Raw genomic sequence first — 23,430 nt, forward strand, 5'->3', positions numbered from 1 at the left:
CCTATTTTTTATTTCTATTAAAAATTTTTTTAAAATTATTTATTTTAGAGACAAGACAGGGTCTCACTATGTTACCCAGGCTGGGCTCAAATTCCTGGCTCAAGCGATCTTCCTGCCTGAGCCTTCAAAGTTCCTGGGATTACAGGCATGAGCCATCGTTTTCAATGATAGAATTATGTTCTGTTTTGTCCCTCTATCATATTTTATTTAGCTCATTTTCCTCTTGGTGGGGACTTGTTAAGTAGTTTCTTGTTTTACTTACGTTAGTATTTTGAGGAGTGGATTCTTTAGAAGTGACATGCATGGTTCACTTGTTGGTTGTGCATTTTGATGGGTACTCAAAAAGTGGGGAAGTGATACCATTTGCTAAGAACTTAAATACATTTTCTTTTTTTTTAAATCATCTTAGCAAGTCTGGAAAAGTTTGAAATTCCAGTAAAAATTCGTTTGAGCCCTGAACCGTGGACCCCTGAAACTGGTCTGGTGACAGATGCCTTCAAGCTGAAACGCAAAGAGCTTAAAACACATTACCAGGCAGACATCGAGCGAATGTATGGAAGAAAATAATTACTCTCTTCTGGCATCAGTTTGCTACAGTGAGCTCAGATCAAATAGGAAAATACTTGAAATGCATGTCTCAAGCTGCGAGGCAAACTCCATTCCTCATATTAAACTATTACTTCTCATGACGTCACCATTTTTAACTGACAGGATTAGTAAAACATTAAGACAGAAAACTTGTGTCTGTCTCTTCTTTCATTTTCCCCGCCACCAACTTACTTTACCACCTATGACTGTACTTGTCAGTATGAGAATTTTTCTGAATCATATCGGGGAAGCAGTGATTTTAAAACCTCAAGTTTTTAAACATGATTTATATGTTCTGTATAATGTTCAGTTTGTAACTTTTTAAAGTTTGGATGTATAGAGGGGTAAATAGGAAATACAAGAATTGGTTATTTGGGGGCTTTTTTACTTACTGTATTTAAAAATACAAGGGTATTGATATGAAATTATGTAAATTTCAAATGCTTGTGAATCAAATCATTGTTGAACAAAAGATTTGTTGCTGTGTAATTATTGTCTTGTATGCATTTGAGAGAAATAAATATACCCGTACTTATGTTTTAAGAAATTGAGATCTTGTGAATATATGCCTGTCAGTGTCTTCTTTATATATTTATTTTTTATTAGAAAAAATGAAGTTTGGTGATGCATGAAACAAAATAGCAAGAGAGGGTTATAGTTTAATAGTAAGGGAGATAACACAGCACATGTAGCACCAGTTGATAATTAGTCTCTAGTAGCTTACTATCAGAATGTTCAATGAAGTCTTCTATTCAGCTGTTGAAACTAGAAAATGTCCAAACTTAAGTGGAAGCAATTCTGAAAGAGAGGATAGAGTTTAAAAGAGTATATAAAGTTATTCTTTGAATATTTCATTGCCTATATGTACATCGAGTTATCTATATTTATAAACAAATTAGTCATGGAAAATTATTCTATCCCAAAGTCTCCTTTTAGTCTAGATAATCATATATCTCATTTGAAAATTAGTATTTTTCATAGTTTGCACTGATGCGTGTATGGATGTGTGTGAGAGAGTCAGTGGTAGCTTATTTAAAAAGCACCTTATCCTTTCTACCATAACCTTTCTACACTAGAAAATGAAATAATTTAGAATGCATTTGATAATAGCATTCTCACTAAGATACATGAAAATTTAACTTTATAACCATGTGAGTTAAGATTTAATTTATAGGTTTTGATGTCAGTGTTGAAATTGTTTGTGATTCAGAAACATTGCTTGTGTGATACATAGTAAGTCTCTGCATATGTTACTGCTTGTCTGTTGTTATTTCTGGATTATCAAAAGCAATAGTACACCAATTAAGATATGCTCAAATCAGGCGTTAAATCGTAGGCACCACATTTTTCATGTCAGACTAGTTATTTTCTTGATTCTCAGTTACTGTAGGCATCAAAAGGCAGTAAAAAGAAAAAAAGAAAAAAAGATGAACCTAGGTCTGTGTAAAGTAAGGGGAGTGTTTGGAGCAGCCAGGACTATGTAGTGTGTGTTTGGTCACATCACAAGCATCCTATGTGGAGACATTACAATACAGTGTTTGTTTTGTTTTAAACTTTTCTTGTATTCTTGTATATTTGTATTATGTTTTGAATGCTTTTCTCTTTTCATAATTAAATATTAATGTTTGGGGTAACTGCCAAGAAGAAGTAAAAATATTAAATGGAACTTCTATATGAGGATGTTGTGATCTACAAATTAAATCTTGGTGGGTGGAGAGAATTTGTTTCCGATGCCTTGTCTTTAGAATAATTGTTTGCTTTCAGATGATTGAAAAAGGAGATTGTATCTAGGAAAAAAGTGTTAATGCTTCAAAGGAGAGATACTGATAATTGTGACTTGAGTAGCTGATCACTGATTGAACCATCTAATGAGGCAGGCTTAAACTTTATCTAGTTTGGTTTGTTTTCCCATATGAAGTTTATAATTCCTTTCAGTCCTAAAATGTCAGTTGGCAGGTGTCAGATGCCACAGTAGAACATGAAATTAAGTAAGTAGAGTCCCCTTTTCAACAAATTTCTCTGTAAGCAAAACTATCTTTAGTGACTTATAATATCCTCTAAAATTACCCTTTCAAGAGGAAAAAATTGTTCAATGAAAAAAACCACCCAATTATGACTCATATAAGAAACACTGGTTTAACCAGGAGGTACTTGGGGAGGAAAACTTTAAGGAATTTCAAATTGATAAATCTAATACAAATATTTGACAACAGGATATAGATCTAAAAGAATGGCTCTTAAGAACTATTGTTTACTGGGAATAAGCTAAGCTGTATGAAGAATTTGTAAACATTTCATGTTCCAGTAAGTTTAGCAGCTTATAGCAAAGACTGGTGGCCACCTCCATTTTTCTCCCACCCCTCCTCCACTGACATCTTTCTTAGCAGAAACTGCATTAAAAAGTTTTTGCTGACACAGAACAAACCTTGAAGTAATATCTACTTTCTAAATACTACTTTGCTTTTCACTAGTGGATTTGATATTTGTAATGTTCTCTAAAGCTTGCAACTTTTTCAGCAACGTTTAAAAATAGATTAACCTGTAATAACTTATTTGTTTGCTGCTAAAATACTCAAGATTTTACCGTTTTTAGTCCCTGTGATACAACTTTGAAAAATTTTTAAGAAATCTCTGATGTGTGGGCTCCTTTTTTTCCATAAGAATTATGTACATCTGTGATGTTTTACAGGGGGATCCACTTTTAAACAGTGTACATATTGGACCACACTGAAATGTCATATGTCCTTTCTCTACTTAAAATTGGTTATTTACTGTGAGTTCATTTCTGATGTATTCTTGGTTGTTGCTGTTTTCTGCCTGAAGACATGTAAATCATAAAGAGCTACATGGTATGGACTATTTATTTGTAATTTGACATGAAGTTTGAAGAATAAAGATATATAAAAATTGAAGTTTCTGATATTAAAGCTGTTAATATATTGGGTTTTTTTTTTTTTTTTTTTTTTTGGTTTTGTTTTTTAGGAAAAACTCTTTCCATAAAAGTGAAACTTTAATTGACATTCCTGAAATACTTGTTGAAGAAGGAGTTTGGGGAATTTTCCATCCTGGCCTAACAACCTAACACCCTAACCAAAGGAAAACTTTTTATTCTAGAAGTTCTGTTAATAATCTACTTTGTTTCCTAGCCTTTGTATGTTCTAAGTTTTCCCTAACCCTTTCTGAATTCCTCCTTTCCATTCCTCCTCTTTGGTTTTGACTGCCCAGAAGATATACTGTCAGCATTTTAAATTCCAAAATATTCATACAGCATAAAATCTTGAATGGAGATGGTGAATTAAAATTTGGCATCAAAATTAATGGGGTAGAATCTACAATGTGGCAGAAATATCTAAACTTTGTGCCAACATTTAATCCAATGATTGTGGGAGGAAGAGTTGTACCGTGCTGTGTTTTGGAAACGAATCTCCCTCACCCATCCCATCTTTGACTGCCAGTCAGTATTTGTGGGTGTATGTAACTTTATCATAGCATACTTTCCTCTCTGTGTCATCCTGTAACAAAACGAGTTAAAGGTATCTTTACATAAACATTTGGCATCTTCTCGCTGTGTGTTTTGCATTAACTTAGTTGTGCCTAATTTCTCTTCATTAACTTTGCTCAGGTTATTTTTTTAAACATTGGTAACAATATTTCTGCCACACCAAATATGCAAATGATTTTAGAATGAGGCTGGTCTATAGTGTCATGGAATGGTTTTTATGGCATAACATTAAACAGGTTATATACTGATATATAGCCTGATTTATTTAATAACATCTTCAATCTGATAAAATCTGCCTCTGTTTTCTTCCTAATTAGTTGGTCCACACGCAAGCATATAGTCCGCAAGGGCCTGTCCGTCTCAGAATTGCCTCTGTTACCAGATGCCTTAACATGGTGCATGCATGGCCCCCAGAGGAGGTGTTGAGTAACTGGTTTTGAGTGAATTGAAATGTTAACAAAATTATAATAGTGCATACGTATCCTCTAATGTTACATGCCTATTTCTGGTTTGGATCTTTCAAAATGCTTTTCAGCAAACCCTTCCCCATTAGTGTCTTTATTTAGTGCTTTTGAATTATGTTGCCTTTGGTGGGATTCATTCAAAAGCAACTTCCTGCATTTGGTGATTTTTTTCTTAGATTCATTCTCATTTGTTTGTGAAGAAAGGTGGTTCTGCGTGGGTTTTTTGTTATTCTATAAGAAAGTGACTTTTCTGCATGGATTACTTTTGTAGAAACAAGGTTTGTCTCCCATATGAATGTTTTGATGCTGAAAGTTTTCCCGTGTTAGTGCACTTACGGTTTTTCTCTCTGGAATGTACCTTCTCATGTTGAGAGAGCGAAGAGCTATAGCTGTGGGTTTTCCCACACTGTCTGCCCTTGTAGGGTTCTTCTCAGTGCGAGTTCTTTCGTGTTTCATCAAGCTCCAAGCTACAAGGGGAAAATTCTCCACATTGGCCACATTTGTGGAGTTTCTCTAGTATTAATTCTTTACTGGTTACTAAACGACGCTTTTTGCTAAAGATTTCCCCTCTTTATATTCGTAGGTTATTGGTTTTTAACTTGTGTGAACTCTCACATGTTGAATAAGGGAGGAGCAGTCTTTAGAGATTTTAGATACTATATGTTCATAGGATTTCTCGCCTGTATGATTTTTCACATGTTGATTAAGGCAGTAGTTCTCAAACTTTCTGGTTTCAGGACCTCTTTATGTTCTGAAATAAATTATTGAGGAGTCCAGAATGTTTGTTTATGTGGCTTATATCAATATTTCTTTGTAAAGGGTTTGTACTTTATCATGAAACATGTAGAAGTAAATCATTCTCTTTGATTTTTCTTCATGACCATAATCATATTAAGAATACAAAAGGTATAAGAGAGTGGCAAAGAATAGGGGTTCATTAGGAGGGCTGTGTGTATGCCTTCCCCACCCCTGACTCCCAAGAAAAAAGATCATAGCTGTCAGAAGAACATAGCTTTGCAAGATTTGTTCTGTGATAAAGGCAAAATTCCACATTTTTCCTCAAAATAGAAATGAAAAACCTATAACTACATTGTCCGAATAATTTGATGCCCCAACTTTCAAATGTCTATGTATAAAAGCCTATAGCGCCAACACCCTGCCTAGCCCTGCCACTTTGTCAACCCCATGACCATATTCTGGGCCCTGTTGCCACTCAGAAAGTCCTCGTCTGGAATCTGGGAAGAGGAAGATGTTGAAGACCTGAAAGTCCGAATGCCTTTAATGGGGGCCTGGAAGGATGGGGCTTCAGGCCTGGTAGGAAAGGAACGGCGTTGTGTGGGAAGGTGCTCACATATAAAATATCCAGCTGTAACAATTCAGCAATGTGCTGCCCTCGAAGCTCCCAACCCCGCTGTCGGTCACGTGCCCCGTTCGACGACCTCCATGAGTGGCCAGGGCACCGTCCCTTATTCTGCTAGATGCTCTGCCTGCCTTGTATAATACCTCTCTGCTCAGCCTTAGCGCTAACGCCATCCTCACTCCAGTCCTCTCTTGGTTTGAATGTTTTGGATGTCTTGAGAGCATTGGAGCAAGAACTCTGAGATTTTTTTTTTTTTCTGAGACGGTGTCTCACTCTGGCCCAGGCTGGAGTGCGGTGGTGTGATCTCAGCTCACTACAACGTCCACCTCCCGGGTTCAAGTGATCCTCCTGCCTCAGCTGGGATTACAGGTGCCCACCACCACGCCCAGCTAATGTTATATTTTTAGGAGAGACGGGTTTCACCATGTTAGCTAAGCTGGTCTCGAGCTCCTGACCACAGGTGATCCACCTGCCTTGGCCTCCCAAAGTGGTGGGATTACAGGCATGAGCCACCGCGCCTGGCCTTAGAATTCCTTTAAACGCTTCCACAAATGTAAGAAAACTTGGCCATTTGGTAGACATGGTCAAAAATAGCCACCCAAATCTGTTTTTAACCCTGTTCAGCAGATCAGCAGCTCACCTCATGTAGGAAAGTGAGATGCACCAGAAGTTGAAAAAGTTCCTGTGGTTTGCCCACTAATTCCACATCTAGGAATCTGTCCTTAGAAAATACTCAAGAGATGTGGGTTGAGATTTCTTCCAGGAATACCTTCACTGTGAAGTTGTTTATAGCAATCCATCAATTGGAAACAATTTAAGTGCACTAAAGTAAGATACCAGTTAAATATTATACACCATCCACTTGATCATAGAGGCACAAAAAATGTTTATATAGCTTTTTATATTGTGAGAATTTCATACTATGAATTATATAGGGGGAAGAAAGTAGGAATCAAAATTTAGTAGGCACTTTATGTCATAATGTGTGTGTGTGTGTGTGTGTGTTGTGTGTATATTTCATAGAGAAAAGTCTAGAAGGAAATGTGCCAACATTGGCCAAAAATTGTAATTGACATTTTTCTCTTCATACTTTCACAATTCTTTACATTGGCTTTACTTAATCCTACAATAAAAAGTCACACTTGTGTAAAGAAGCCTCACCTAAAATATGGACCATAAGCTTTAAAATTTTTTTATCTTAGCAAAATTATCAATTGTTAAGAAAAAATATTTGAAACTATCTTAAGTGTTCTAGTAAAGAAGAAACTAGAAACCCTTTTATTTTCTAATCCCATTCATATTTATATATTTTTTGAAAGCTCTCTTCAACTATACCCTTGTTTGTCAATCTTGTTCTGTTTGTTCCATCTTTATAACATGATACATGGGTATCTGTGCCTGTCTTCTCTATGTCCATTTTTTTCTTGTAATTCTGCCCATGTTCTTCATATCTTTATTTTCATGTTCTTAATCTGACTTTTTTCTCTTATTTACTGCTTCATGACTCAATTTTAGTTTTTCTATAACTGAATTACGTAGGACTTTGGCCCCTAAATAGCTCTTTTCAAGAAGATTTTCTTCTTGTGTGTCCAATAGATTTGCTATGCCCTTTCGCCTCCTCCTGTTAAATGTAAAACTTTATTAGTATCAATATCTGATGTGGTTTGGTTTTGTCCCCGCCCAAATCTTGTCTTGAATTGTGTCTCCTACAATTCCCACATGTTGTGGGAGGGACCTGGTGGGAGATCATTGAATCATGGGAGTGGTTTCCTCCATACTGTTATAGTGATAGTGAATAAGTCTCACGAGAGCTAATGGTTTTATAAGGGGTTTCCCCTCTCACTTGGCTCTCATTCTCTCTTGCCTGCCACCATATAAGACATGCCTTTTGCCTTCCACCATGATTGTGAGGCCATGAAACTTCTTTTTCTTTATAAATTACCCAGTCTCGAGTATGTCTTTATCAGCAGTGTGAAAATGGACTAATACAATATCATATGTTATATTTTTCTGTAGAACATCCATTTGAAAAAGAGGAGATAATTTGCTAATTTTTAAAAACAGCTCCTATAAGAAAAGGGAAATTCAGAAAGATGCTTTTCTTCTATCTTTTCCCTGAAAGTTGCCTAGTGCTTCTTTGCCTTTCGGTTGTTTTATTGGTGGATTCTGGCTCTGGGTCTGGTGTCAGTGTTGACCTGTGATCCCTCGTCAGGGCCGGTGCTGAGACCTGTGGATGATTGTACCAGATGTCCTTTACAGACCAGGCTTGAGGCTCCCTGCTTTTGTGATTTTTTTTTTTTTAATCTTATTTGAAATGTTAGGCAAACAGGTGTAAAGATACCATATTAGTTTTAGAAAGATTTGCTTATTTAGCATAACATGAATTTATGCTCATTATAAAATTTCTAGTAATTTGGAGATAATAGACTAAAAATGGAAATCCTCCCTATACACACAGGGTTTTTAGAAAATATATAATGAATTAAATTTTGTCTCTCCCACCAAATGTATATGTTGAAGTCCTGATCTCTAGTACCTCAGAATGTGAGTAAATTTGGAGACAGGGCCTTGAATAAGGTGTAAGTTAGCATGAGGTCATTAGTGTGGCCTCTAATCCAATATGACTAGAGTCCTTGCACAAGGAGATTAGGACACAGATCTCCACGGAGTGAGGAGTGTGGGATGCCAAGCCAAAAAGAGAGGTCTCAAAAGATACCAGCCCTGCTGACACCTTGATCTTGCCCTTCTAGCCAACAGAATTGTGAGAAAATAAATTTTTGTTGCTTAAGCCACCCAGTCTGTGATTTTGTTATGGCAGCCCTAGCACACTAATACAGACTGCAGTTAGATCCTGGTCTAGATTCTATAACTTGCCTTTTTTATTGTGAGCATACATTGGGCATCTTCCTATGTCGGTACGCATGTGGTGGACCTGATTCATAAATAACCTTGTTAATGGCGAGGCAATATTCCACAGAATGGACATATCATAATGTAAACCATTCTCTCATTGTTAGGCACTTAGGTTATTCCAGCTTTTACCATTAGAATCAGTGTGACAACACAAAGCCTTTACTCACATTTTTGTGCTTAATGGGAAGCTCATCTCCAGGACAACTTTCTAACAGAGGAATGGCAAGGTAGATCAAACCTTAGCAGTTTTGTAAACTATCTAATTGTTATTTGGTTTTGAGTGTGTGTGTGTGTGTGTGTGTGTACATATATATCTCCTGACTTCTCAGATAAATTTAAATTCCTGAAGAATGGGTGTTTTAGTGATTCTTTGTGTCCTCCAAGTCTAGTGTCATGTGACTTGCTGCTAAGAGATTCTGAGTGAATGTTGCATATACTATCCTTTTCATTAATTAGCCTTTAATCAATGCACCTGCATTTTAGCTAAAGATGGTGTATCATGACACAGGCAGGTCCTGTCCCTGGGGTGGCAACATCATTATCCTGTTCTTGAGACTTCAGACATTCTATTTCTAGTTTGGTTTGCATATTAAAATGAAGGCCACATTTCATGCTTAAGTTTTCCATCTACGGATTTTTTTTTCCGTTTAAAAATAGCTTTATTGAGGTACAATTTACATAAAATTCACTCATTTTAAGTGTATAATTCAATGATTTTTAGTAAACCATAGAACTAGGAAATCATCACTCTAATCCAGTAGTCCAGTTTTAGGCCACTTTAGCCTTTTTATCAGTTAGCCTTTAATCATCAATGTAGCTAAAATGCAGGAAAGAAGGGGAAACATGGTGCATAGTGTGACCCAGGCAAGTCCCGTCCCTCTGAACCTTTGTAGACCCTGCGTTAGTTTTGTTTTTTCCCTTTTTTTCTTTTTGAAATGGGGTCTTACTTTGTCACCCAGTCTGGAGTGTAGTGGCGTGATCATGGCTCAAGCAATCCTCTTGCCTCAGCCTCCCAAGTAGCTGGGACTACAGGAGTGCACCGCCACGTCTGGCTTATATATTAATTAACTAATTAATTAATTAAATTATTTGTAGAGAAATGGTCTCACTATCTTGACCAGGCTGGTTGCAAACTCCTGGCCTCAAGTGATCTTCCCGCCTCCACCTCCTAGAGTGCTTGGATTACAGGCGTGAGCCACCGCGCCCAGCCCTGTGTTAGGTTTTCTTTTGTCATGTGTCTCCTTTTTATTCCACCTCCTTCCTTCCTCCCTTCCCTCCCTGCTAATAAGCAATAATTTCATATGCCTTTTGAGTCATTTGAGAAATGGTTTTATTCTGCCTCCCGGGAATATGCTAATAATGAGTAAAATAAAAAAGGGCAAGAATTTGATGTAAAATCCAAAGGCAGCTTTGTGTTTGTATATCTTATCTTCTCTCTTCTGTGGCATTTACAGGAAGCAGCAGGGCTGCGTGGGTGATGGATGTTGCTGTCCGTGACCGTCTGCCGCCCGTTCCTCTTCTTTGAATCACCAGCCTACAGGGCTGTCCACCATGCAGCTGATGTTCACCAGCTCTGCAGCTTCCCATCTTCCCAAAGTGGCACGGACACAGAGCCTTGCTCATACACAGTGATGGGAATCATGCAGTAGAAAACACCATTTTCTTATTGCCCCCCTGACCCCAAACCCTGGCAATATTGTTCTCACAGGTAGAGAGGATGAAGAACGCAGACTCACCAAAGCAAGACGCCCATGATCACTAGTCACCTGTGTGTCTGTGATGTTCGAGGCTGACAATTAGATATGATTACAGATACGTGAAAAAAGGACAGTTTTTCTATTGTAGTACTGGTAACAATAATTTGCTTTTTGAATTTTATAATTGGGATGTCCTTTTTTTCCCCCCTTCCAAGTCCTTCCTGCTTTTTCTTTGCTTTTAAGGATACAGAAAGATGATCACTTCTCTTGGAAAAACCTGTTGAGAAGCTATGCTCGCAAGACATTAGCAATCCTCATGCTTGTAAGTTCTGGAACATTATACAGGCTGGGCATGATGGCTCACACCTGTCATCTCAGTACTTTGGGATGCTATGGCAGGAGGATCTCTTCAGTCCAGGAGTTCAAGACCAGCCTGGGCAACATAGGGAGCCCTCATCTCTACAAAAAAAAAAAAAAAACAAAAACAAAAACAGAACAACAGGACACAACCGTTAACTCAGAACTTGCCAAATATTTGATTCATGTTACCTCCATAAATCTGCATGACAGTGACACAAAAACGGGTGTCCTTATTTATGCTGTTTTACAGATGAGGATGAGGCTTACAACAGTTAAAAGAGTAAGTGACAGCTAGGTTGGAACCTTGTCTGTCTGAAGCTCACTGCACACTAGTTTGATGTGGTCTGGTGCCCCGACTCCAGCCTTTTGACTAGTGCTGCCAGACCTTCCTGAGCCATCCCGTTGGTCTTGGCTTGTTGACTCCAAACCCCTCAACCCCACCCCACTTTACTGTATTCTGCCCACCTGGTCTCCAGTTCCAAGCATGGCACTGACCGTCTGCCCTGAGCAGTTAATAAAACAACACTTGGCTGCTGGCTTTGTGCCAGGTGCTTTGTATAGCACCAAGTATAAATGGACACATTAGATATGTGCAAACATAAAGACTGCTGTATCCTCAGAATGGAGTTTTGTTAACTTTGGCTTAGAGTAGGCAACATAATTATCCTGTTCTTGAGACTTCAGTCATTCTGGCTATTTCTGGTTTGGTTTGCATATTAAAATGAAGGCCACATTTCATGATTAAATTTTCCATCTAAGGATTTTTTCTTTTTTAAAATAGCTTCATTGAGGTATAATTTACATACCATAAAATACACCCATTTTAAAAGTGTATAATTCAATGATTTTTAGTAAATTATAGAGTTGGACAATCATCACCGTAGCCCAGTTTAGAACAAGTTCCTCACCTCACAGCAATGCCTCATGCCCACTTGTGGTTATTCTGGAGGCTTTATTTGCTCCCTCCTGGCCCCTGGCCCTGGACTTTTAAGTAACTTTCACAGGGAGGGGGCAGGATTCGCACTGTAGACCCTCTGGCTTTTCCTTGTTCCCTCTCCCTGTGGTGTCATTTCCGGCTGGTGTGGGATATCGTTGCTAATAGCCTGGATGTTGTTTCTTTAAAAAAAAAAATTTACTTTAAGTTCTGGGATACATGTGCAGGATGTGCAGGTTTGTTACACAGGTAAAAGTATGCTATGGTGGTTTGCTGCACCTGTCCGTCACCTAGGTATGAAGCCCCGAATGCATTAGCTATTTTTTCTGATCCTCTCCCCCTCCTCGCACCACTGACAGGCTCTGGTGTGTGATGTTCCCCTCCCTGTGTCCCTGTGTTCTCATTGTTCACCTCCCACTTATGATTGAGAATATGCGGTGTTTGGTTTTCTGTTCCTGTGTTAGTTAGCTAAGGATGATGACTTTCAGCTTCATACATGACCCTGCAAAGGATGTGATCTCACTCCTTTTTATGGCTGCATAGTATTCCATGGTGTTTATGTACCACATTTCCTTTAATGGATGTTGGTTCTCTCAACCCCTCATGATGTTCGAGGCTGGCTCCTTCAGGTGAACTCAGACACCTGCAGCCTGTCACCTGGCAACTTCCCCCAGAGCCTCCTGCTGTGGGGCATCTATGGGAACACAACACCCACCGCAGTCCCAACAGGATTTCTACCCGGCCTTTCTTTGGGTCCCTTTCACCTTGATGGGGAGGTTCCGGGGAAACAAAAGCATACCAGCATGCCTTTAGCTACCTCTGGCATGTTCTTAGCTACCTCTGGCAGCCTTCTCTGGGCCCATGTTTGCCCAGACACCTTCCCACCTCCATGCCCATGCCAGTGCCTACCTCTGCACTGGGGAAATGGTGGTCGTAGTGGTGCTGCTCCCAGGGATTCTCCTGGCTTAAGAGGCTGCACTGTCATCTTTCCAGTGTCTCTGGAGCGGCTCCCTGGTTGGTCCAGCTGTTATCAAATTGCTAGTGAGGTGTAAGTGCACCCTCCACCCTACCCCAGGAGATGAGTCCAAGGTCAACATGCTAAGCTCCCTAGATCCCTCCTTCCTGCCCACTTTTTTTTTTTTTTTTTTTAATTTGCAAAAGATGTCAAAGCAGATCTGCCTCTTACGGATTGTAGTGTGAACTGAGATCCTTACTCTAGGAACTGGGCTCCTGGAACTGAGCCTTGTAGAATATAGACTGCTGTCGCCAAGTGCTTTGTCCACAGTAATCCCTCCTCCTTCTGTTTGGGTCCTTCACATATCAGTGTTACAAGTCTGTGTTCAACCCTAGGGTTGCCGAAAATTGAGGCTCAGAGATGTTAAGGAGACTTGGCATGGCCACACAGCAGAGATACACACAAACCCATCTTACTCCTGACTTGGGAGGAGCAAGAAACAAAGAAGAAAGCAGCAAGAATCTATTTGCCAACACCAGGGAAAGAGATGAAAATGATGGAACAGTCCTATGATGAAGTTTTATGCAGTCATGAAAATTCACCTATTTACAAATATTTGAGTATCTGTAGCAGTTAGAAGTCATGGACTAAAGGGAACTTACAAACGTGCTGAGTAAAACATTAAGAACAGCATGAGCTGTGTAAGATGCATGCATTGCACAGAGCTATGTGCATTACAGGAGCACATACAAACAAGAGGAGAATGGGATGAAGGGAATGAAGGTAAGTACAAATATAACATACACAAACGTGTCATTCACTGGGGAATATGACTGACTCAACCCTCTCTACCTTTAAAAAATTTTAATAGCAAGAGCAATGCTTATGATAATATTCCAAAACCGGGAGCATATTAAAGTGTATAAAGCATGAGGCGATCCTATCCTAATTTTATGAAAAGGCACATATAAGTGTGTACACAAACGTAATGAAAACTAGCCTATCATCTTCCGGTTTACAGCTTTCAGCATTTCCCACATTTTCTTGAATGAATTTCCTTCTATGGTTTTCGAACAGAAAAGTAGCAAACGGTAATGGTAAAAGGAGTGTTAGTCTGGCAACTTCCCCTCGAAACTGTAATTACTGCGTTGTAAGTTCCTTTTCTGTAAAGGGACGTCAGTCGCCCTGGACTGGTGTTTAATACAGTTTGAACTCTTAATAACCAGTCACAGTTCTGTGCCACCTTCAGAATTCCTGAGCTAACATTTTTTATTGGCTTCTTTAAAATAATTTTATATTTTGAAATAATTTCATGCTTACAGGAAAGTTGCAAAGATGGTATAAGAATTCCAATATGCCCTTCATCCAAATTCTTCAAATGTTAACATTTTACCATACTTGCTTTATCATTCTCTCAAATCTTTTTCAGAACCATTTGAGAGTAAGTTGTAGACACGATACTCCTTTACTTCTAAATATTTTAGAGTGTATTTCCTAAAAACAATGACATTATCTTTATGACTACAATTACCTAAATCGGTTAGTTAACAATGACATAGTACTCTTTTCTAATTTATAGATTTTATTCAATTATTTTTCTAGTTGTCCTGTTAATGTCCTTTAGGGCAAGAGAAAATAAGTAAATAAAGAAATCCACCTCCCCCTGGGGACCAGGACTCAATTAAGATCTAGGTGCTAGATGTACTCATTCTTTTTTTTTTTTTTTTTGAGGCGGAGTCTCTCTCTGTCGCCCAGGCTGGAGTGCAGTGGCCGGATCTCAGCTCACTGCAAGCTCCGCCTCCCGGGTTCACGCCATTCTCCTGTCTCAGGCTCCCGAGTAGCTGGGACTACAGGCGCCCGCCACCTCGCCCGGCTAGTTTTTGTATTTTTTAGTAGAGACGGGGTTTCACCGTGTTAGCCAAGGTGGTCTTGATCTGCTGACCTCGTGATCCGCCCGTCTCAGCCTCCCAAAGTGCTGGGATTACAGGCTTGAGCCACCGCACCCGGCCTGATGTACTCATTCTTATTGGGGGAGGGGATCACTGTTTCTAGGCTGTCTCAGAGGACGGCATTAATAAATACACATATGTATTCACACACACACAGACACATACACACCCTATATTACTATCTGTATCTGTCTTCCTTTCTTCCTTGCTTTGTTCTATCTGTCCATCCATCCTTCCATTCTAAAACCTTGAGTTCATACTGGTACCTCCAATACTAACCCAGCAACACAAGGTTCATTCTAGCCTTCCTTCTTTCCATGTCTATAACACTCTTCAACAGTTATAAACCTGACTCCGCTTATTCAGAGTAGAGCCACTTAAATGCTCAATCCTAGAACACACAGAAAGTAATTTTATTATTATTATTTTTGGAGACGAAGTCTTGCTCTGTTGCCCAGGCTGGAGTGCAGTGGTGCCATCTCGGCTCATTGCAACCTCCACCTCCCGGGTTCAAGCGATTCTCCTGCCTCAGTCTCCCAAGTAACTGGGATTACAGGCATGCACCACCACACCTGGCTAATTTTTGTATTTTTTAGTAGAGAGAGGGTTTTATCATGTTGTCCAGGCTGGTCTCAAACTCCTGACCGCAAGTGATCTGCCCACCTCGGCTTTTCGAAGTGCTGGGATTACAGGTGTGAGCCATTGGGCCCGGCCACAAAGTCATTTCAGAATTGCTAACCATATCACTGTGGAAAGTGAAGATATGAACTAGAATTCAATGTTTACAGTTCATTTTTGTCTTTAACTTGAGGGCATATGTCAAAATTCTGAATTTAAAAGTTACTCCAGTAAGCGTTCAATCCCTTTCACTGTATTTATATTTTTTACTTGAAAATAGATTAATTTATTTCTGCTTACTTTCAATTTTGAGTATTTTCCTGCTCCTTCTCATTTAATTATCTGTCTATCTACCCATCCTTTTTATTTGAATATGTGAAATGTTAATGTGATTCTACATATATGCTATAACATAACTATACCAAAAGGTATACACTCAGGAAATTATCCTTCCCCTAAACTCCTTACCCTGCTCCCACCCCCACCCTTTAACCCTCGTTACTACTCACCTCCTGGAAGTCATGGTACCAGCCAGGGTTCTCCAGAGAACCAATAGGAGATTATACATGATTGATTATGGGAACTGGCTCACACTTATGGAGGCTGAGAGATCTTACACTGTGCCACCTACAGCTTGGAGAACCAGAAAAGCCAATGATGTATTCAGAGTCAGAAGGCCTGAGAATGGGTGTAGCCTGGGGGTGGGGACCTATTAATAGATTTAGATTCCTAATCCATTTTGAATTTATTTCAGTATGTGGTCTAAAGTATAGATTTAATTTTCTCTTAATCTAAATGGCTACTTAGATATGCAAGTACTGTTTATTAAAAGGTCAATTTTGCCCTAGTGATTTGAGATGCTGCTTTGTTATATGCTGAATTTCCATGTGTATTTGGGTCTATTTCTGGACTTTCTATTCCGCTTCATTGAGTTTATCCATTCATGCACCAGTACCACACTGTTTTAATTATGGAATCTTTATAGTATGTTCCAGTGTCTGGTAGGGATAGACCTTCCTTGTAGAATTTCATTTTCAGTGTTTTCTTTTCCAGTGTTTAATGGTCATTGTTACATGTTTGTTTTTCTATTTAAATTTCAGTCTTAATATCTCCAGCTACATAAAAATGCCTGCTGGAATGGCATTACATTTATAAAATAAGGATAACTGATATCATTATGATATTGATTCTTCCTATTTAAAAATAAGGTGTGTTCTCACTTATTTGTAGGATCCAAAAATAAAATCAATTGAACTCATGGACATAGAGAGTAGAAGGATGTTTATCAGAGACTTGGAAGGGTAGTGGGGGTTGTGGCGGAGGTGAGGGTGGTTAATGGGTACCAAAAAAACCAGAAAGAATGAATAAGACCTACTATTTGATAGCACAGTAGAGCGATTATAGTCAATAATAATTGTATATTGAAAATAACTTAAAGAATGTAACTGGATTGTTTGTAACTCAAAGGATAAATGTTTGAGGGGACAGATGGATACCCCATTCTCCATGATGTGCTTATTTCACATTGCATGCCTGTATCAAAATATCTCATGTACCCCATAAATATTTACAATGGCTATCTACCCACAAAGATTTTTAAAATTTATAATAATAAAAAATAAAAATATAGTATGTCTCTCATTTGTTCAACTTTTCTATCTTTTAGAATTGTTTTAAAGTTTTTTTCATGTAAATTTTGCACATTTCTTAAGTTTATTGCTATACCTTCTTTGTTGCTATTGTGAATGAGGTTTTCTTTATCATAAAACTTTCTAATTAGTTATGGCTTACGTATATGAAGACTATTGATTTCTGTACATTAACTTTATTGTCCTGCTATCTTATTTGAATCTTTTGAGCTAGTTTTATCATCGATTCTCTAAGATTATCCAGGTACTCTCGCATGTCATCCACAAATAGCTATAGTTTCACTTTTTTTCAAATTTGTATGATTCTGCTTTGTTTCTCTTATCTAGCTGTGCTAAGATTATAGTACATGTTGAAGAGCAGTGGAGATAGTACAGATAGCTTTCAACAAATTACTCAGTGTTTCAGAGGGCTGATTTCCTACCCCACTTTCTCACTCCTTCTTGGCAACAGAACCCCAAATTTATTCAGTCAGCAGTGGGTTCAGTTAAAGAACTGCAATCTAGATGTAACTTTAGCTGGGTGTGATAATGAGACTAAATTTTGGTAAAAGAGAAACAAGTGGAATCATTATATGGTACTTTAGATCCTTCTCTTTCACCACTTTGCTACCACCTGGAATTGGGATGTAATGGCTGGACCTCTAGAGGCCATTTTGGGCCACAGGGTGACTTTGAGAATGGAAGCCATGCATCAGGATGGCTGCATTAGCAAGACAGAAAGAGCCTGTGTTCTTAATTATCAAGGAGTCCCATACCAAGCCAAGACTGCCTGCCACTGGACATTTTAACATGAGATTAAAAAAAAAACAAAACAAAACTTTTACCTTGTTTATGTTACTATTCCTTGGAGTTTTCAGTCACATGCAGCCAATCAAAATTCTAACGGAGTTTTGGTTTCTTCATCTGTAAAGTGATAGTATTTTACCTCACTGAGTTATCAGGATTAAATGAAATAGTTCATGTAAAAAAAGGCTGCATGTAGTAGGCACATTAAAAAAGTCTCCCATGATTTTGTGAGGTTTGAATAAGCTCCGTATTTGAGTGCCCTTTGCAAGTCGTCAATAGAAGGCCAACATCTTCACCTGTGCTTTGCACCTGTTCTCTTTCTTCTTTCTCAACTCTTCTATGATCAATTATCCTTTCATTTCTTGAATAGCTTACCTCTCTCTTTCAACTTGACTCTTCATGTTGATTTTAAACATTTGTGAGTTGTTCCCATTAAATCAAAACCGTCCCTTGTCCCCTCCAGCTATGATTTTTTCTTTCTCCTATTCTTCAAAGTCAAACTTTTCAAAATAATGTTTTCTTATCTGATGTAGCAGATAGTGTTGGCTGTCCACCCAGGCCTTTGAATCTCTGCTTTGTGTATGTGCCTGACCCCCTTCAGTGTGCTTTTGCTTCTAACACCCAGCACTATGGCTTCATGAGGACTGCCTTTGGGCTACAAGAACCACTCAGCTCCCACCTCCACCCTCCACAGATCCAGAAGGCCTTGGAATATATTCTAGGTAATTCTAGTACATTCCAGAAATTCCTAGAATTTACTCAGGGTGACTCAGGGGCAGTGCTTGAAAGCCATGCTCCTTCACCTCAGGCTGGAACAACTGACACCCAGAACTCCCAGTGGGATCCGGGATCCGACTGAAGCCACACTCTACTGGCCTTTCCTGAGATTGCACCTTGGTTGGCTTCCTTCTCTTCTCTTCTTTGTTCTCATTTCCCTCCCCTGACTGGCATTTTCTTGGGGCATTTTAATCAATCACTTGCACTTGAATGTTTGTCCCAGTCTGCATCTGAAAAATCTAACCCAAGGCACCTAATCTCCATCTCTTCCCCTCTTATTCACTCTCCAACCCAACACAATCTGGCTTCTGGGCCAGGGAAGCAGCTCTTTCAGAGAACCCCCAAAACATGATGTCACTAAATCCAGTGCACACAGTTTAGCTCTGTCTTCCTTCACTTCACAGCGCCATTCAACGCCACAGACTCATGGTTCTTGAAGCACAGGTCTTCCCTGGTGACTTCCCTGGCTTTCCCCTACATTTCGTGGCCTTTCTTCAGCTTGTCCTCTTCTATCCAGCCATGTAACAGAGGAAGTTCTTTAGATTCAGTCCTCTTTTCCCAGGTGGTCTCACCCAAGCCCAGAGCTTCATTGCTGCAACATGAAGGTTACCCACACATGTCTGTTGCAGCACTTTCTCTGTGAAACATCTCTGCTTGAATGTCTCAAAAGCACCTCCAAGCTAAATTCATAATAACCCTGTCCACAGAAGCAAGCTTGGTCCGCTTGCACTCTGCTCTAATGTGGTGAGTGTAGCACTTCTCCATCTGGCTAGAACCTGGGAGTCATGCTGGACTTCCCCCTCACCCTCGTGTACATAGCCGACCAAGCACCAGTTCCTGTGTCTTGTGCCTTCTGAGTCTCTCTTGAGTGATGCATTTTTCTCTACCACCACATCCACTACCACCATAGTCCCTTCTGTCATTATAACCACGTTGACGGTGAAAACAGCCTCTTCACTGGCCTTTCTGCAAACATTTCTACACTCCTCTAATTTTTTCCCACATGACTGCCAGGCTGATCTTTCCAAAACATAAATTTAATTATGTCTTAAAAAATAACTTGCTGAGATATAATTCACATACCACACAATTAATCCATTTAAAGCATAAAATTCATGCTTTTAAATATATTCACCGAGTTGTGCAAACATCACCACAATCTAATTTTAAGACTATTTCCATCATCCCAAAAAGAAACCCTGTACTCATTAGCAGTCACCTCCTGTTCCCCCACACCCCAGCCCTGGGCAACCACGAATCTACTTTCTGTCTCTATGGATTTGCCTCTTCTGGACATTTCACATAAATATAGTCATATAATATGTAGTCTTTTGTGACTACATTCTTTCACTTAGTATGTTTCACTGTTTCTCCTTTTCAGCTATTCTGAATAATGCTTCTGAGAGGTTCACATATAAGAGGTTTTTTTTCTTTTTTTTTTTTTTTTTTTGAGATGGAATCTAGTTTTTGTTGCCCAGGCTAGAGTGCAGTGGCACGATCTCAGCTCACTGCAACCTCTGCCTCTGGGGTTCAAGCAATTCTCGTGCCTCAGCCTCTTGAGTAGCTGAGATTACAGGTATGTGCCACCATGCCTGGCTAATTTTTGTATTTTTAGTAGAGATGGGGTTTCACCATGTTGGCCAGACTGGTCTCAAACTCCTGACATCAAGGATCTGCCCACCTCAGCCTTACAAAGTGCTGGGATTGCAGGCATGAGCCACTGTGCCTGGCCTCACATATAAGAGTTTTTAAGTGTAGATGTGTTTCCATTTCTCTCGGCTATATATCTAGCAATGGAATTACTTGACCATATGCTAATCATATTCTTTTACAAGCTTTTCAATGGCATTTCATGGCTCTTATGATGAATTCAGTCTCCTTTTTCTTGGTGTGCAAGTTTCCATATGGTCTGACCCTCACGTGCCTTGCTGCTGGTGTGGTCCTTGGATAGGCTGTGCCATTTCTTTTTTGTTGATGTCCATGTCATATTTTGGCTGCAACAATCTCAAATATTAATCTAAATCAACCTTAATCATTTAACTGATTTCTATTTCTATGACTTAACTATCATATATTACATGATTAGTCCAATCTTAACGTCGGACTGTGATATGGTTTGTTTGTGTCCCCACCCAAATCTCAACTTAAATTGTATCTCCCAGAATTCCCAAGTGTTGTGGGAGGGACTCAGAGGGAGGTAATTGAATCATGGGGGCTAGTCTTTCTCATCCTATTCTTGTGATAGTGAATAAGTCTCACGAGATCTGATGGGTTTATCAGGGGTTTCCGCTCTTGCTTCTTCTTCTTTTTTCTCTTGCTGCCGCCATGTAAGAAGTCACCTTCTGCCGTGATTCTGAGGCCTCCCCAGCTATGTGGAACTGTAGGTCCAAGTAAACCTCTTTTTCTTCTCAGTCTCGGGTATGATTTTATCAGCAGCGTGAAAACAGACTAATACAGTAAATTGGTACTAGTAGAGTGGGGTGTTGCTGAAAAAATACCCGAAAATGTGGAAGCGACTTTGGAATTGGGTAACAGGCAGAGGTTGGAACAGTTTGGAGGGCTCAGAAGAAGACAGGAAAATGTGGGAAAGTTTGGAACTTCCTAGAGACTTGTTGAATGGCTTGGCCCAAAATGCTGTTAGTGATATGGACAATAAGGTCCAGGTTGAGGTGGTCTCAGATGGAGATAAAGAACTTGTTGGCAACTGGAGTAAAGGTGGCTTTTGTTATGTTTTAGCAAAGAGACTGATGACATTTTGCTCCTGTCCTAGAGATTTGTGGAACTTTGAACTTGAGAAAGATGATTTAGGGTATCTGGTGGAAGAAATTTCTAAGCAGCAAAGCATTCAAGAGGTGACTTGGGTACTATTAAAGGCACAATTTTATTAGGGAAGCAGAGGAAAATTTGCAGCCTGACTATGGAATAGAAAAGAAAATTCCATTTTCTAGGGAGAAATTCAAGCCGGCTGCAGAAATGTGCATAAGTAGCAAGGAGCCTAACGTTAATCCCCAAGACCATGGGGACAATACTTCCAGGCCATGTCAGAGACCTTTGAGACAGGCCCTCCATTCACAGGCCCAGAGGCCCAAGAGGAAACAGTGGTTTCATGGGCCAGGCCCGGGGTCCTCGTGCTGTGTGCAGCCTAGGGACTTGGTGCCCTGTGTCCCACCTGCTCCAGTTGGCTGTAAGGGGCCTACATACAGCTCAGGCTCCGTTTTTAGAGGTTGGAAGCAGCCCCAGGCATTGGCAGCTTCCATGTGGTGTTGAGCCTGAGGGTGCACAGGAGTCAAGAATTGAGGTCTGGGAACCTCCGCCTAGATTTCAGAAGATGTATGAAAATGCCTGAATGCACAGGCAAAAGTTTGCTGCAGGGGCAAGGCCCTCATGGAGAACCTCTGCTAGGACAGTGTGGAAGGGAAATGTGGGGTCAGAGCCCCCACACAGAGTCCCTACTGGGGCACTGCTTAGTGGAGCTGTGAGAAAAGGGCCACCATCCTCCAGACCCCAGAATGGTAGATCCACAGACAGCGTGCACTGTCCACCTGGAAAAGCCGCAGACACTCAACGCCAGCTTGTGAAAGCAGCTGGGAGGGAGGCTGTACCCTGCAAAGCCACAGGGGTGGAGCTGCCCAAGACCATAGGAACCCACTTCTTGTATCAGCGTGACCTGGATGTGCGACCTGAAGTCAAAGGAGATCATTTTGGAGCTTTAAAATTTGACTGCCCCACTGGATTTCGGGCTTGCATGTGCCCTGTAACCCCCTTGTTTTGGCCAATTTCTCCCATTTGGAATGGCTGTATTTACCCAATACCTGTACCCCCATTGTATCTGCGAAGTAACTAGCTTACTTTTGATTTTACAGGTTCATAAGTGGAAGGGACTTGCCTTGTCTCCAATGAGACTTTGGACTGTGGACTTTGGGTTAATGCTGAAATGAATTAAGAATTTGGGGGACTGTTGGAAAGGCATGATTGGTTTTGAAATGTGAGGACATGAGATCTGGAGGGGCCACGGGTGGAATGGCATGGTTTTGCTATGTCCTCACCCAAATCTCAACTTGAGTTGTATCTCCTAGAATTCCCACCTGTTGCAGGAAGGACCCAGGGGGAGGTCATTGAATCGTGGGGCCGGTCTTTCCCATGCTATTCTCGTGATAGTGAATACGTCTCACGAGACCTGATGGGTTTACCAGGGGTTTCTACTTTTGCTTCTTCTTCATTTTCTCTTACCATGTAAGCAGTGCCTTTCACCTCCTGCCATGATTTTTGAGGCCTCCCCAGCCATGTGGAACTATAAGCCCAGTTAAACCTCTGTTTCTCCCCGGTCTCAGGTATGTCTATATCAGCAGCATGAAAACGGACTCATACAGACTGATTTCTACTTCCTCTTTTTCTCCAGGACTTCGGCCACAGTGGGCTTTTTTCATCCCCTGTCTTCACTAAACTGTAGGTCTGGAAAGTTCTCCCTGGGCATTAAATTTTTTCCAGCTAAAATATGACATAGATATCAACAAAGAAATGGCACAGCCTATCCAAAGACCATATCAGCAACTGAATAAAATTTTACTGGTGGCAGGTAACTTCTCAACAGTGGATGAGTTCAGGAGGCTTATTGGGAAGTGAACTCACTGGGGATGAGACTGTTGTTTCTCACGGAGCAAGGAACCCCAGGGTCTGCCACCAAACTCAATTACTCTAGGGTAAAATGACGTGTATTTCTTAGGGTCAAGAGCTCATAGCTTGCTTTTATGACAGGACACCTCCACTGACTTCCTGTCTAATCCCTGTATCTGCCTCAGAGGGATTAGAATATAAAGTGAGTGTATTTAATTAGAATATAAAGTGGGCCAGGCGTGGTGGCTCACGCCTGTAATCCCA

The 23,430-nt window shown here is 40.0% G+C and overlaps 1 protein-coding gene across 4 annotated transcripts in view; it reads left to right on the plus strand.

Annotated features, from left to right (window-relative positions):
- Positions 1-3,500, plus strand: part of ACSL3 (acyl-CoA synthetase long chain family member 3) — an 80,633-nt gene extending 77,133 nt beyond the window's left edge. For 2 of the 4 annotated variants that reach the window (XM_003908002.5, XM_009183174.3), the window contains one exon: positions 410-3,500. In XM_003908002.5, coding sequence (XP_003908051.1) covers positions 410-567 — 158 coding nt within the window. In that variant the 3' untranslated portion in view covers positions 568-3,500. The remainder of the gene's footprint in view (positions 1-409) is intronic. The other 2 variants (XM_021924039.1, XM_021924040.1) reach the window with 1 other exon arrangement.
- The last annotated feature ends 19,930 nt before the right edge of the window (positions 3,501-23,430 follow it).

The sequence above is a fragment of the Papio anubis genome, chromosome 10 (genome assembly GCF_008728515.1).
Source record: "Papio anubis isolate 15944 chromosome 10, Panubis1.0, whole genome shotgun sequence".
NCBI classification, from domain to species: Eukaryota; Metazoa; Chordata; class Mammalia; order Primates; family Cercopithecidae; genus Papio; species Papio anubis.